At 48.0% G+C, this 15,196-nt stretch overlaps 1 protein-coding gene across 2 annotated transcripts in view; it reads left to right on the top strand.

Annotated features, from left to right (window-relative positions):
• LOC102563798 (stimulated by retinoic acid gene 6 protein-like) overlaps nt 1-15,196 on the top strand; it is a 31,997-nt gene that overhangs the window by 4,311 nt on the left and 12,490 nt on the right. Inside the window, exons 2-12 of one of the 2 annotated variants that reach the window (XM_014604395.3) lie at nt 366-456; nt 1,509-1,609; nt 2,207-2,337; nt 3,594-3,714; nt 4,904-4,949; nt 6,045-6,173; nt 7,153-7,223; nt 7,823-7,934; nt 8,651-8,804; nt 10,129-10,204; nt 13,299-13,380. In XM_014604395.3, coding sequence (XP_014459881.1) covers nt 448-456; nt 1,509-1,609; nt 2,207-2,337; nt 3,594-3,714; nt 4,904-4,949; nt 6,045-6,173; nt 7,153-7,223; nt 7,823-7,934; nt 8,651-8,804; nt 10,129-10,204; nt 13,299-13,380 — 1,032 coding nt within the window. In that variant the 5' untranslated portion in view covers nt 366-447. The remainder of the gene's footprint in view (nt 1-365; nt 457-1,508; nt 1,610-2,206; nt 2,338-3,593; nt 3,715-4,903; nt 4,950-6,044; nt 6,174-7,152; nt 7,224-7,822; nt 7,935-8,650; nt 8,805-10,128; nt 10,205-13,298; nt 13,381-15,196) is intronic. The other variant, XM_006259423.4, reaches the window with a different exon arrangement.

Raw genomic sequence — 15,196 nt, 5'->3', positions numbered from 1 at the left:
GTTTGGGCTGGAACACACTGGGAAGGACAAACAATGAAACCATGCTTCCAGAATGAAATATGGTTCCCAGGACCCTGAAGTGGGTCAATGATGCCAATAATGTCCTCATTTTCAGTGTTGTAAGAGTAGCAACGGAACAAACCAGTGTTTTTTTTTCCTGCAGTTGTTCCCAGGGTCTGTTGCTCAGGGGAATTCTGCCAAGGACTGGCTCAGGAGTCTGGGTTTCTTTAGGGCTGCAAGCCTGGCTCAGGACATCCTGGCTATGAGGGAGGGTGCCTGGAAGCCCTGAGCCTCCAAGCCTATGTGATATCTCCTGTGCTCCTGGAGGACATGGCTTTTAACTATACCCTTTCTCCTGCTCGTAGGTACTTGAGTTCTGGGCTCCCTCACCCCAAAGAAGCCTGAACCTATTGCACTTTGACTTCCTAGCACAGTACTCTGACTGCCATGCCAAAGGTCAGCCATTACTCAGAGCCCCCTCCAGTGCTCCTTTTGAAGCTGGGTCAGCTCCCATTGCATTTAATAATCATTGGACAGAATGGGTGGAGTAGCACAGTGGTGTATTTTCATCCCCATTGGGGACAAGGATCTAGGCTAAAACTGAAAGTTTCTTCCCATCCAGGACATCAGCTATCCCATTGCTTCCAAAAGGAACTCCAGAGAAAGGCTTGGGCCAGGCCTAATCTGTGGCATGGTGCTTAAAGTCCTATAATAGGAAGTTACAGAGATACAAATTCAAACCCTCTCTAGGCAAGACAGCCTAGAAGTTGGGGTGCCTGCTTTCTAGCTGAATGTCCAGCCCCTCAGCACTTGGGGCTACAACAAGGGAGGGTTCTCCTGTGGCACCCAACACTTGTTATCTGTGGGTTTCTGGACAGCTATGGTTTTGTGACTATGAAGCAGACAGACATCTAGAATGGGCACTGGCATACACCAAACCAGCGTGCAACCTGCTGTGCCCAGACAGTCTCATGGACATGGTTGTGCATTCACAATGCAGGGAAAACAGAATTACTCCCTTTATGTAAGTGCCAAAAGTGTCACTTAATTGGCTACAAAGGTGCCATTTAGGTGGACAAAGGGAAGCGGCAGGGAGAAGATTTAAATCATGCCCCTTTAGGCTTATGTTAAATTTGGTTCCCTGTGTGGCAACCACCTGCCATGCAGAGGGTTAAAGCGGGCACTTGTCCTGTTGTGGCCAGCTCAGAGAGGTCATCGCAGGAGTGGGAGCTGGGGAGATTTCTACTGATCTGTGTGAGGGGAAAGTCAGACTGGGGAAGGAAGATCATGCTCTCAGGTGGCAGGAGCAGCAACGGGAAGTGACCTGGGGAACCCTTTGGACATTATGTGAAAGCCAGCAAGGCAGGCAAATTCTTTAGCACATGGCCTCTATTCTGGGCTGCCAGGGCCCCAGAGGCACCTTTCCCAACCCCTCTGCCTTTGTGTTCTCTCTCATTGTAAGTGGCCCTCAGCCTTCCCCTCTCACAGTTGTACTTTCCTCTTTCTAGTGTGCCATCATTTTGGTGCTTTCCTTCCTGGAAAGAAGAGTGAACAGGAGGCCGATAGATGAGAATTTGCATCTCCTCGATGGGCGCTTCGGAATTGTGATGTGAGTCTGAGCCTAACCCGCATCTGATCCCAGCCCTTCCCAGAGAGATGGCCACTCTGTGCTCCCCTTCGCTCCTCCCCCAGGAACATGGTATCTTCCCATTCGCTCTCCCTTGGCTGGCTTTTCTCAGGAACAGGGAGGCTGCTCTAATCAATAACCTTGGATTTTGCATGAATCCATCTGCTATAGAATTAATATTGTGGGCCTGACCCTTCATTCTCCAAGACTTAATTTACCCTAGTGCCCCTGCAGTCACTGCAGTGGTGATGACAGGAGTTTCATTAAGGAGATGTAAGGACTGCTAGAGGTTACTACACTCCTTGACAGCGATAAAGCCATGGAGCAATGCCTTTGGAATCAGATCCCTAGACATCCAGATTGGAAGGGGTAGTTATGGCAATCAGGCCTAGCCTCCTACATTATTTACACTAGGGTAGGCCTTATCTGCATCAGAACCATAGCTTCAGGCTGAATTGGCCTCTACCACCTAGAGAGACAGTCAAGAGGAGGGACATCAGATCTGTGATAACGCTTGGCTGAGAGCAGGGCAGATTGGCAGCCTCAGATCCAACAGCTAGAACTGCTCTTTTTTCACAGCCCGTTGGACTTTGTTGGGACGTTCACCAACCGATGGTCATTTGGTTTTGCATTTGGAGCTACTGCCAATAAGGTTATGTTCCTGTTCTCGGAGGGTTACCTGTCATGGCGCGTGCCCAAATGGGCCCAAGGTAGGATGCAGATCATATTTGCAAAGGCCAGCACTCTCTAGCCCTTCAGTCTCAATTTCCATTTGTTGGGAGGCCTGGGTGCTAGTGCAAGGTCTGACGGCTTCGTGCTGTACTTCTGCTGGGGCTGAGGACTCAGTCAAGTGCAAGAAACCAGTTAACCCTGGGTCTGAAGAGGAACCGCTGGTAGGCTGGCCATCTGCGGCCTTTCCTTACAAGCCCCATCGCCAACACTATTCCCTCTACCAGGACTGGGTGTGTCTTATATTAAAGGTTAAGATGCTTGCAGTCACTTGCCCAGAAAAGATTGCTCTCATCTCCATCTGCATTGGTTTCAGTTGCTTGTAAATGAGCAGCCTGAGGAGTGTCAAAGTCTTATGTCCAAGTGGTAGACCTGGACCAGTCAGCACTGAGTGTGTAGCACACATTCTGCTCACATACTGATGGGGAAGGCTGGGGATTTGGAAAGTAGCTTACAGGAGGGGAGGCTATGAATGGAGCCCATTTAACACAAGGCCAAAAGAGGTGTTTGCAAACTGTACTAGCTAATGTGTGTCTGCTCAGATTCCTCAGCACTAGCATGGGCAGGTTGCATCTTATTGTCTGTTATATAGGACTTCCAGTGGGCAAGCTGTACTGCATGCTAGTGCATGTCACTGCACAAGGGGCAGGAGGAAGGAGACTCAGGCCTGCTTTGATTGTGGGTTAGTGCAGCATGGACTGCCTTATGCCTTACCCATAGACTCCTCTTCCAACCCACGTGCGCTTTGTGAGTGTCTGAAAACATGGCAATCACACCAGCTTAAGCTAGGTGTCACTTAGTGAGCAAGGAGAGGACAACATGGTGATGTAAAGGTGTGTGTGTGCGGAACGATGAAGGAAGCTGCAAAGGCTCAGCAGGGCAATGGCCACTGGCTTTTTTCCTCTTCTGAGGATTTCCTGTGGTTCTGCCCCTTCCTGTCAGACTGAGGATCTTCCTGCTCTCTGTCAGATGGTCACTTAGCTTTGAGTTCCTTAGAGGTGAACAACTGCCATGCGCCCTGTCTGTGTAGCTCCTTCAGCCAGTAGCTGAGATTGTGGGCTTCATTCTGGTTAGGCTGAACTTCAGGGTTAGCACAGTAACATCCAGCTCCCCCTCAATGTCACTAGCTAGTGAAAGGAGGGCTGACCTGTGCAGGTGTGGACACAGGACAGTTCACTGCTAAATGAGGATTTTTACACCAAGGGTCACCATATGGCACCTTTTGCTTTCTTACCAGCCATCGTGCTCCTGGTGGGGGGCATTGAAGTGGGTCTCTCCTATTTCCCCCTCTTCGCCTGCCTCTCGACAGATTTCCAGGTCGTAGGGTCGGCGCTGGGATTCTCCTATACTTTCATTTGGTAAGTGGGGTGCTCCCCTGCAGTAAATCTTTTTGCTGAGTTTAGGCTTCAGACCGCACTGCATTACACTGCACTGCACTACACAGAGCACTGGTTTTAGTGAAATTCCTTCTCAGGTGCTCACATACTTTACTAGATCAGGCCAGAATGCTAGGACCCATGTAAAAACCAAGCCCCTAAGGCTACTCACAGCCTTCTCCACCCAGGGACATGTCTGCATGGGTGTCACTGAAACTCATGCAGGCAGACCCCAGCTCACCTTGCACTGCCTGACTACAGTCCTGCTGGCACTGCTGTTGTGGCAGCATAGAGCCCAGCATGGGCTAGATGATTGGGTATTTTCCCAGACTCCTGGGGAGGGCTTGTAACCTGTGCTGTGCTCCACACTGGTGCTCCACACTGGTGCAGCTATGCTGCTAGCAGCACTGCCCTCTGGCCAGCTTAACATTAGCTCTGATTTTCTCCAGGAGCTGCAGTCCCAGCAGTGATGGCAGTGCAATTGTACCCCAACCCACTTAGTCAGGCATGTGTTCTGGAGTGGAGTGTGAGGTGCCAGGGGACTCTGGAAAGCTGACAGGGTTCAGTCCTGGGAGGCAGAAGTCCTCCCTTCTATCCCTAGAGGTGGCCCCTTCCAGCAGGGCTGAGGCATATCGGCAAGGCAACACAGGGAAGGGCCTGTCCATGCTGTCCCCATGAGGTTGACAGGGAGAGAATTTCAGTCTCTACTTCCCTGGAGCGTTATCTTCATCTGTAACATTCAGGAGTGTTGCATTCATAAGCTGCACCCCCCTCTACTCGCTGCTTTGGGAGCAATGCTGCTCACTTTCATGGGGCAGCTGTTGTGCAGACACATTAAAGCAAGCTAAGGCCAGGTAGACGGTGTCTACCCTGAGTCCTGTACAGTTTTGGAAATGAAGAAGCTATTTGATAACCAAATTAATAATTTAACTGAAAGTTCAAGATGTGTCCAGCTGATGTCTCAGGCCTGGATCCTGCAGCCTGCTGGAGAGCTGTGGGTGTGCAGAGCCCCAGAGCCTTCAAGAGACCGCGTGGTTGTTGGGCTGTGTCCTGTACACACCCAGTAGCTGGATGTTGGTTGGTGTTCCTGTGACAGAGCAGGGCTGTACCCAGTGGCACTGTATGTGTCATTACTGCGGTGGGACTCTGATAACACCAATGTATTTTGCAGGTTCGTAGTCGCAGTTGCATGCATTGTTCAGTGCCCACATGGACAAGTAAGTTTAGATTTCTTGACAATGATTATTTTAGTTACTGATCTTTATGAGGCATCTTGTTTCAGCATCTCTGGCACTTGGGAGAGACAAAGGTTTAACTAGAACCCCCCTGCCAAATAATATATCCAAAAGCTCAACTGAATGCTAAAGGAAATGATCATGCTTAACTCTGTATCCCCCCTAGATCATGTATAGGCTGGGGCTTCAATGACCCCTCTAGGAAAATGAAAGCTACTAACTGCATCTGTCACTGAGAACACTCTCCTGTCAAGATCTTGCATGTGAAGGGACAGGAAGCCAAACACCATGCAAAAAATGGGGAACTAATCACATGACCTATCAGACATCTAATTGTCTCCTTACATCCCCAAATACCTGATTTGTGCACACAATTACATTCATTCAATGCAGAAATTCAAGCCAGTGTCCTGTGGGCAGATCCATATGAGACCTTATTGACTTCAGCAGGATTTTACACCAGAGAAAATACCTTACTTGGGTGGACTGGTGTCAAGGTGGATGTGTGTTATCGCGCATAGCATTGGGCTTTGCAACTGGTCTTGGGAGGTGCAGGGTTCTCAGGTCTAGTGGGAAACATTTCCCATCTGCTCTCCCCTATTGGGACAGGGGAAATGGTGAGAGACAGAGAGTCATCTTCTCCTAGGCAGCCTGGCATTTGTGGTGCTGGTACCATCACTCCAGATTGTGCTCTGACTCCAGCAGGAAGCCCGCTCTGTTGCAACGAATGAGAAGTGAATAGTGGCGCTACCTCAAACTGCTGGTATCAGCAACAGAGCCTTCCTGCTGAGGCTTGGTTACAATGGCTTGGATCCTTGAATCTGTAGCTCAGGATACAGCCTGCCCTGCCTTTTGGGACTGCATCTACAAGACACAGTAACCACTGAGAGCCCAATCCAACATGGGAAACAAGTGGGATTTCATCCATGGAGCGTCAAGACCAGGGCCTGGCTAGCACAGCCAGGATGCAAGACAAACCTTAAATGCTGAAGTAATAATGCCCAGGTAATATTAGTTACCTGAGGGGTACAACCACAGAGCAATATGCCCTTTGTGTGCTCTGCTTTCCTTTTGCAGGTGGTTGGAGAATATGAGAAGATACTTTTTTATTGGCCTTCCCTCTTGTGCCTGGTCTTCTTGTTGGGCCAGTTTGTGCACATGTTTGTGAAAGGCATGAGGGCTCACTTACACCAGGAGGTGCCAAAGGTGAGTGTTTGTGGGCAACTGCTCCCAGCTTGTCGCTCTTCTGTGAAAACTCCTTCCCTGGCTCTGAGTCTAAGTAGGGTTAACTGCTGCTAGGGCCTCAGGCTGATGCTCTGCACCTTTCCACCAGGGCGAATTGGCTTGCCTGGTTTCACACCAGAGGCCTCAGTGCATTTCCACAAGTCATCTATCACCTGTTCTGCCAAGAGAGTCCATTAAAAAGTCAAATCTCACCATCCAGCTCTCTGCAAAGAGTCTCACAGGCTGTGGGCAGACTGTGGCAGAGCCCAGGAGCACAGTGGCTCAGTTAGGGGGTGAGTGCTCCAGCCTTCTCCCCAATCCAGGAGAATGGTGGATGGTCTCTGCGTTATTCCTTCCTTGCCCTTCATTTCCTCAGGACCGTTACTCCGTCATGCATTCTCTCTTCAGCTCCCAGTGCCAAGTGGTGTGTGAACAAGCACCAATCCCAGTGTCTGGAGCAGCAGCACTGGGCGGTTGTTGCTTCCCTGCAGCCTCCCGCTCACAGTCAGGGCTCGGTCTTCATGCATGCCTTCCTTCCTCTTCTCTGGGACACTCCACAGAAGGCAGGTGTGGGCAGGTCAAAGAGGCACTGCCCAGAGCTTCAACAGGAGGAAAAGGCCCGGTTCCACCTGCCCAGCAAAAGGCTTGTGCTGGGCTCTCTGCCCTTCCTCCTTCCCTCACCTTCCGCTGCATCTCACTGAGCTAGGAGGCTGAGGCAACAACCCAACACATCCAAAAGGGGCATGCCCACCAGAGCTTCCCTGGGCTCAGTGTGGAGGTGCCAGTCCCCAGAGGTAGGCAGTGAAGGAAGAGTGGGGTGGGGAATGGACCCCAAAAGCCATGCCAGATGAGGTTTCCTTGCACCCACACAGTGGCTGTGAGGCTATTTCTGAAGAAGACCTACTTTCTTCAGCCTTCTTTCTCATGTTCACACTACCCCTCTCCCATTCCTTTCAAACAGGAGGACAAACGTTTCCTGGAGGCACATCTGGCCCAGCATGTCAAGCAGCTATTCCAGAAGCTCCCACAGCAGTAAGCATGGATGGCTGCTGCAGCACTGTCACCTCAGACCAGGGGTCTGGTGGGCACCTAAATTCACTGGTGCTTATTGACTGATTGGGCAGGCTAGGGCTCTGCTTGTCTGGGGAAAGGTGGGTTCTCTGGCTATGGGAGGAGGCATGTGGTGAGGAAGAGTCCCAGTCATCCAGGAGGTGATGTGTTATGTCCCCTCTGAATCCCCTGCAGACAAGGGTGAACAGAGCACAGTGGCACCTTCCCATTGACCTTCATAACCCTTTTCCCTGTGGCCACATTGCCCTATCTGCCTGCCCAGTGCACAGCAGGGGGGAGGGCCTGCCCTTGCAGCAAAGGCAGTGTAAGTTGGGGAGCTCCCAGCGTGAGCCCCCAGCGGCTTCATCTGGAGAGCAGGTGGGTGTGATGTTGGCCCCTGTTTGGGGCCAGGCAGATCCTCCACCAACAGCTGTTGTGGGCAAGGGAGATGTGGGGTAGGCAGGTGAGATAGGGTGATTTTATGGGTAGGGCAAGAGTGGTGCTGGCATGGGGTTTGGGCCCTGAAAAGCCCTGGCTGTCGTATTCTGTCATTTCAGGCTTCTTTGTCCCTCTTTGAACAGGCAGGCTCAGAAATCTTGGTTCCAGCGGAAAGTGTATGAATGGGACCCATGCTTCCGGTTCCCTGGAAGAATGATCTGCACTTCTGTGCTGTCCTTAATCTGCCTGTACATTGTGAGTAAGGTGTACACTTATTTCCCAAGGAGAATTGGCCCAGACAGAAAATAATGTAATACAGCCCTCTGTGGTCACTGAATGCCACGAGGGTGGGCAAAGTGTCACATGGAGCCACTGGCTCTACTGGGGCCACAACTTGTGTTGTACTGGTCTCCGGGCCAGGATGGATGGGTATTGGGAGGAATCACTCTCTTCCAGGTTCCAGACCAAAACCCTGCCCAGTGTCGTGTGAGATGCATGACACTCCTGTGGATCCTGTGCATCTCTGATTCATTTAGTTTATAAGGTGCATCTCTACCCTGCTTTGTGCTAGACTTCACACTAACACAAGTAACTACCTCTCTCCTGTGGGCATATTTATATTACATAATTGCCTGTGAATATTAAAGAATTTGTTCAGTTCTGGGCTTCTATGCCATCCGTGTGGAGGGGATGTGAAGAATATTCCTCGAATCACAGAGATTGTCCCCACCTATTAGATGTCATCTATATGGCAGGCTAAATCCCAGGAGGTGAAAGGTAGTGTAATTTTGTTTTTGAGCCAAAAACTAGTGTGTTCAAAGTGAAATGTAACAGGGCAGACCCCAGTGGATTCTCACCAGAAGCGAAGGCACTGCCCCACAGCCATCCAGCAGAGTATGTCAGTCTGTCAGTCTGGTCAATGGCAAGGATGCTAGTTGCTAAGCTGCTGTTTCTATTTGTTTCTCCCCCAGTTTATCATTATTGAGTTTTACATTTACAAACATGTCTCTCATGAACTGGAGATACTGGAGGGGAGTTTTGAGGAACTTGGTGCTTCCATCAATACCTCAGAAGTACTTAAACCAGCTGTCCTGAAGATGAAAGAGCTTATTAATGTCACCCAAGGTACAGATGTGTCATTTTTTAGAAGACAGAATGCGTGTGATATTAAAAGCATTAACTGCACTTACTGGTTGCCTGAGGGCCAAATTCTATTCCGCCTGTTAGGTGCAGAAGTGGACTTCAATGCCTAAGTGTGATTTTATTCCACCTTGCTTGAGTTCCTGAAAAAACTGTTAATACAAAGGGTGGGTGAGCCCTCCTCCTCCTCCTTGCTCCTGCTTTGTGATTTGTTCTTAAGGGTAAGATGATGGCATGCTACAAAAATAGATGGATTTTCAGGAACTTAAACAGGGTGGAACAGAATTGCACTGAGACATTTAAGACACCCAGTAGGTAGGAAATACTCTGGTGCCCAAAGGTCAGCAGGGAGCGTGAGACTCATCTAGCCTGACCCCTGAGCAGCCCAGCCCAGAGAATTCCACCTGATCACTCCTACCTTAAATGCAAGTGGTGCCTGTGTGGCTGAACTCCAGCAACCTTTCTGAGAAGCGTTTGGTCTGGATTGAAATCCCGCAAGAGCTAGAGAATGGCAAGACATAAACAGGAGGGATTTCCAAGTCACTGCTTGAATCTGGCTCAGTGGAAAGATGCTTCATGTTATTTGTAGACAAGGTTCCTTGGGTAAATTTGATATCTTTTATTAGACCAACCCAAATAGTTGGAGAATAGTTATTAAGCAAGCTTTCGGGTTCAAGAACCCTTCATCAGGCTAAGGAAGTGTTTTTGAACACTGTTCAAAACTGTTTTCAGCAGTTGGTGTGTGCTCTTCCTTCATGTTATTTGTAAAACACGAGGTATCAGAGGTCAGTTTAGATGTTGGTAAGTTGCCCTGTTACAAAAAGCACCATCAGAGCTGAATGATTTGCAGCTTTCATCTTACCTATTTGGCTATCTCACAGGTGAGTCAAGGGCTAAATGGGCATGGCAAGTGAGGTACTATGGTGGGAGAGCAAGGAAGGAAAGTGAAATGAAGGTTATTCCTTCCATTTGTGCAATTATTAGATTCTCCTATTTCAGTTTTGCCCAGTGTATGCTTGGCTCTGAGTAGAGAGTGCTGGTCCAGGGTTTTGGGTTGTGCATGGTTTTATAGTTCAGTGATTAGATCACAGCATTTCTGAGAAATGAGAAGGTGGTGGCGTAGACATGGGCCTGATGCTCAACCATATGGAAAATGAAAAAGACAAAAGGTGTTCTCTATTGACGTGTCCAAGATGCAACAGGGGAGTGTGTGCAGTAGCCATGATCACTGAAGCGAGTTCAAATGCTCTTGCAATTGGGTCACAGGAGCTGTGGGAGGAACAAAGATGATGGTGGCTTTTTTCTCCAGGTGCTTGGATTTTCACTATTTTCTCTGCCTTGCTGACATGCGTGAGCTACGTGTTTCACATCTTAGCCTGCTACAGGTATGGAGTTGCAGCAAATTTTCAGCACGTTTTGTGCAGCGGTGTGGAAAGTGTTCAAGCACCATGGAGTTTACTGGGCCTGGAGGGATTTTACTGGGACTGGGACTACATAGGCAGTTCCCTATAGGTGTTTGAACCATTCCAGGATGGTTGGGCTGGGCACCTTAGTTTCCTCCCCTCTGAACTCAATGGACATTGTCTCTCCTCCCTGGGTTTCTTAGTTCCAGGCTCTGACTTCTAGGAAAGAAACTCCAACCCACCCAGTTTTCCAGTGTTATATAATTTGTGAACTGAGCCATTCAGCTAAAAATAAAAAGAAGTTCATAAAGCAATATTATCAGAAAATGGGTTAATAACGCGTTGGGCTAATTATCAGGTGATAATGCTCCCCCAAAACACAACTTTTTGACAGCTTCAAAACACAACTTTATATAGTCAGACAGGAAGGCAGCAGGGCTTGCTTTGCTATTTGCCAACAAAGTATTCTTCATCTTAGTGCCAACAAATATTAACAGGTATTTCAGCCAGACAACTGATATCAGAGAGGCAAATCACTCCTAACTTGCAGTGAATATTTAGATTACAGCTCTGGTGCTAGTTGAGCCTGTCTGCCTGCACTGTAGGTACTTTAGGCAATAGCCAGTGAACATGTCTACATGAAACACTACTGTGCAGTGATTACTGCACATTTGTTTAGTACTGATATTAACAACTACCAAATAAATTCACAGTAATCAGAGTTACTGTGCAGTAGTGCTGGCAAAAGTCTTTTAAGTGATGCTACTGTGGAGTAGCCTAATAATACTGTGCAGTAGCATATTAACATTGTCTGTGCTGTGATGCTCTACTGCTCAGTATTATTCAGCTAGTGCGCAGTCAGCGTCTCATGTAGACATGCCTCGTGTCTACCAGTACAATGTTAGATTGTCTGAGACATTCCAATGGTATAAAAACCAGAATTTAAGTGAAAACAAGTTTTTCAGGGCTTAAGAAATAAAGGCCAAATTACATTCCACCTATTGGGCATCTAAGCAGACTTAGGTGCCTAAGTGTTATTCTATTCCACCCTGTTCAGGTCCTGATCTATGAGCCATAAAAGCAGCAAGGAGGAGGATGCCTCACTTACCTTGTGCATTAACAAGTTTCAGGGACTTTAGCAGGGTGGGACAGAATCACATTTATGTGAATCACACCTTTATACCAAATGTCAAAGATACAACCTGCAGAGACATGTCATCCAGCCCATGGGGCTCCTGGAGGGGCTAGGAATTCAGTGGTGGGGCAAGCAGGGGCAGAGGCCCATGACCAAATTCTGGAGTATGGCACCTTGTTGTGGGGTGCATGTTTTGGAGGCAGCAGGGCAAGCAACAGTTGAATTAATTTCCATGGCTCCTTGAGTCAACATAGTGGCTCAGACACCTGCAGCTGTTAATGCCACTACTTTTCTTCTCACTGCAAGAGATGGGTCTGGATCCAGCCCAGGTAGCCAAGCAAGTTTGACACCCCTGCTTTATACTATGAAATTGTTCACTATAAGACTAGCATAGGCTTTTGATGAAGTACTCTCTTCCTCACGTTGATTCTGAATTTTGCAACATGCTCCCCTGCTTAAACATAGAAATGCATCCACTACCAGAAGTGACTGAGTGAGGTGTGGGGATGCTAAGGCAGAAGGGTATCCCTACTAATAGAAAGTGGTGAAAAGATTTCTAACAAGGCTGCACCTTAAGAAGGATGGGTTGCAGTGACTCTCATGGTTTTATTCAGTTTCAGGACAATAGCACATGAGTGAAAGGATTAGCTAGTGATCCAGCTGGTATACAGAGGTGGGCTTGCTGGCTGCGTAAAGGTTTCTTGTTGGTAGATATCCTGTCTTAGATTTTGCTAAGATATTGCTGGACTCTCAACCCTTGGTGACTGGCAGAGAGGAAAGAAGCCCATGTCTTGTTAAGCAGAATTGCATCACATGACCAGAAGCCAGAAGCTAGCTGATAGCCAGAAGCAATGGTTCCTTCTCTCCTTTGGGGTTTCAGGATTGTGACTTTGCTGGCTTCTCTCCCCTGAAACTCCTGCCCAGAATTTTCTTGGCCAGTCCGAATGGGACATGTTTCCTCTGAACTCTGAATGTCAGGTGATCTGTAAATCAGTCAGGCTGCCAATACAGAAATATGTTATTTTGGGAGATAGGATCAGCTCTTCCTATTCATGGGACTGTGCACAGACATTATTTCATCCATCCTGAACAAGGTACAACTCAAGAACACAAAATCAATTGGAACAAGGACAGAGCTAGCAAAAGCTGGAACTGAAAACAAAGGCAATCAATCAGTCACATGCACCCAGCTACTCATGCAAAAGAATGTTCTTGTGCAAAGATTAAGCTGCAAATCCTACTGTACAGATACCTACTTCCCTTTTGTATTGTGGTGTTCAGCAACTCAGCCTTGAACAAGAATGTTGACTCACAAAGACTGGGTTGAAAGTTAGACTTTGAACCCTGTCAATGTAAAATGCCTTTGACTCTTAAAATGGTCATTTTGGGTCCAGTTTTGGTATGAAGCCTCTGCTGTACTAACACTGGTAAATTTCCCAGTGAGGCAAAGCATCAGCCTTCCATGCCGTGTTTTATGCTGGTACAAGCTTTCCGAGATGATATTGTGAGCTGCTTGCCTCACAAGACATACTTTGTTTCATCCTGGTTCACTCTGGCAGTGGCCACATCTACACAAGATGCTGACTGTGCAGTAACCTGAGTTTCTGTGCAGTAGCACCGACGAACGTCTTTCTTATGATGCTACTGCACAGTAGCCTCATACTACTGCACAGTAGCGTTGCATCACTGTTTTTGCCACGTGACATTGTAGTGCAATGGTATTGGGCTACTGCACAGTCAGCATCTCATGTAGATATGACCAGTGTGTTTACTGCAGTAGAGCACTGTAGGTTTAGCTCTGAATGCCCATTCCACCTTGACCTTAATTGAGGTAACTGCTCCATCACCTGTCTGATTAAACATTCAGAACTACAGGATAGTTCCTGAGTGAATGAAGTCTGATTTAGAAATTTATAAAATAAACGTGCATACCTTTTCTAGAAAACACATGAAGCGACTGTGGGCTGGAAAGAAAGATTTCCTTCCATTGATGTCACGCCATCCTTCTTCTTCTCAGAGTGTTGTAAGTTTGCCTTGTGTTTCCTTGAAAATTTCCATTCAGCCTGGTCTTGCTCAGTACTTGGCAGTCAATGGCACCAGCCTGTATGAAAACAGTTGTGTATGCATTGGCTTTTGTTGTTGTTGTTGTTGCAGGAGAAGGCCCATGGTTTGATAGGGCACTGCAAAATCCCACTGGCCAAGTTTCTAGTTGGGCTAAAATCGTTATTTGATGGTTTCACTTTGTAAGACCAAGATAAAGGGTCTCTATGCCTGCTTTGTGCCAAAAACAACCTGAAGTGCAACTCAACAATGATTCAGCCCAGGCAGCAAGGGGAAAGAAAGAGTATGGTTCCTACAACCTAGGTGGAGAAATATTCAGCAAGAAAACAAAGTGTGTACAGACTGATTTTAAAGTATGGTTTTGCTGAACTCTCCAACTCCCAGTCTAACTGAACATTACCTTCTTTCCAGAAAGCAGCACTGTGAGTGCCACCTCCACCCTGCAGTGGGGCATTTGGGCACTGAGGCATCCTACCATGTCTCATACCTCAGGGCTAGGGACAGACATTACACATAAACTGGTTTAAGTGATCAGAAACTGGTTTAAACTTGTAACAGAACAGATGTTCAGTGCACATAAAGCAGTTTGAAAATGGCTGAAACTGGTTTGAGATAAACTTGGTTGAATGTAGTATCAGACTTAACTGATTTGGGTCAAACCAGTTTATGCAATTTCTGTCCCAGACTCCTTGCTGGTTTAAGATAAACCAAGCACCCCGAGCATCCTGGCATGTTCTCTGGGCTGGGCGGGGCTCTCTGCTCTATAAAAAAGCTGGCCCCTCCCCTTTGTTCCCTAGCTGCACCTCCGGCAGAGACTGCTCCCCACTCCCCCTCACCACTCTCTCCTAGGCAGGAATTCACCTCCCTCCTCTGCCTTGCAGAGAGGTGTCTGTGTATCAGCTAGCAGACCACATGCTGGCTATGATCTGTGCTGAGGCAACAGGTAGCTGGTAATATCCCTGTGTTGTTTTCTTAATGGGGTGATAAACACAGAGTTAAGGGTGATAAACACTGTTATCAATTCCCTGCTGGGCTAATCAGAGCATCCTGTTGGGGCCTGGCCACACTCCGCTCAGCTCAGCTCTGTGGAAGTAGAGGGAGGGCTGCTCTAGCGCCCCTTGGCTCCCCCTGCTTCTAACCTGAGCCACTGCAGGCATGTGCCTGCATGTCTGGGATATCTGTGTAGTTACAAAGTGATTTAGCCTAGCCAGGTTAAACTAACCTGCAAAGATTGAATCAATTCAGGCCCAGGCTTTTTGAATGTCTGTCCCTAGCCCAGAAATCAGGCTTGGCCACATCATGCATGCTGTGTTTCTAAACGCATGGTGTTAAGAAGTGGTTCCAAAACAACAGGTAATCCTTGAGTCTCAGAATGGAGGGGCTGCATTCCACAGTGTTTATTTCCTGTTAGGTGCTGAGATGTGGACCACAAGCATTTGCTAGGATGTGGGAGAGGGAGCCCAACATACTAGCTGGATTCAGTTGTATGGGGTGGCTGGTGGGGGGTGGGGCTGCAAGCAGAGCATTACCTGTGGATTATGTGTCCCAAAGGAATAGTTCAAGAGGCCTACTCCCTTCAGCAGCAGACCTTCTCACTGGTGGTAGGAAGAACTGTGCACATCCCTAGTTTGTGGTGAGGAGAGTTACCTAGAGTCAGACTCTGTATGCAACAACCCCTGGAGGCAGGAGAGAGAGGCCTAGTGCTTTGATGGAAAATAGACCCTGTTTTCAGCATGTCCTTTCAAACCAATACCTTGAGCTCGGTATCAATCAATGGG

Source organism: Alligator mississippiensis, chromosome 3, assembly GCF_030867095.1.
Source record: "Alligator mississippiensis isolate rAllMis1 chromosome 3, rAllMis1, whole genome shotgun sequence".
In the NCBI taxonomy this organism is placed as follows: Eukaryota; Metazoa; Chordata; order Crocodylia; family Alligatoridae; genus Alligator; species Alligator mississippiensis.
This window is presented reverse-complemented; position numbering and strand designations above follow the sequence as displayed.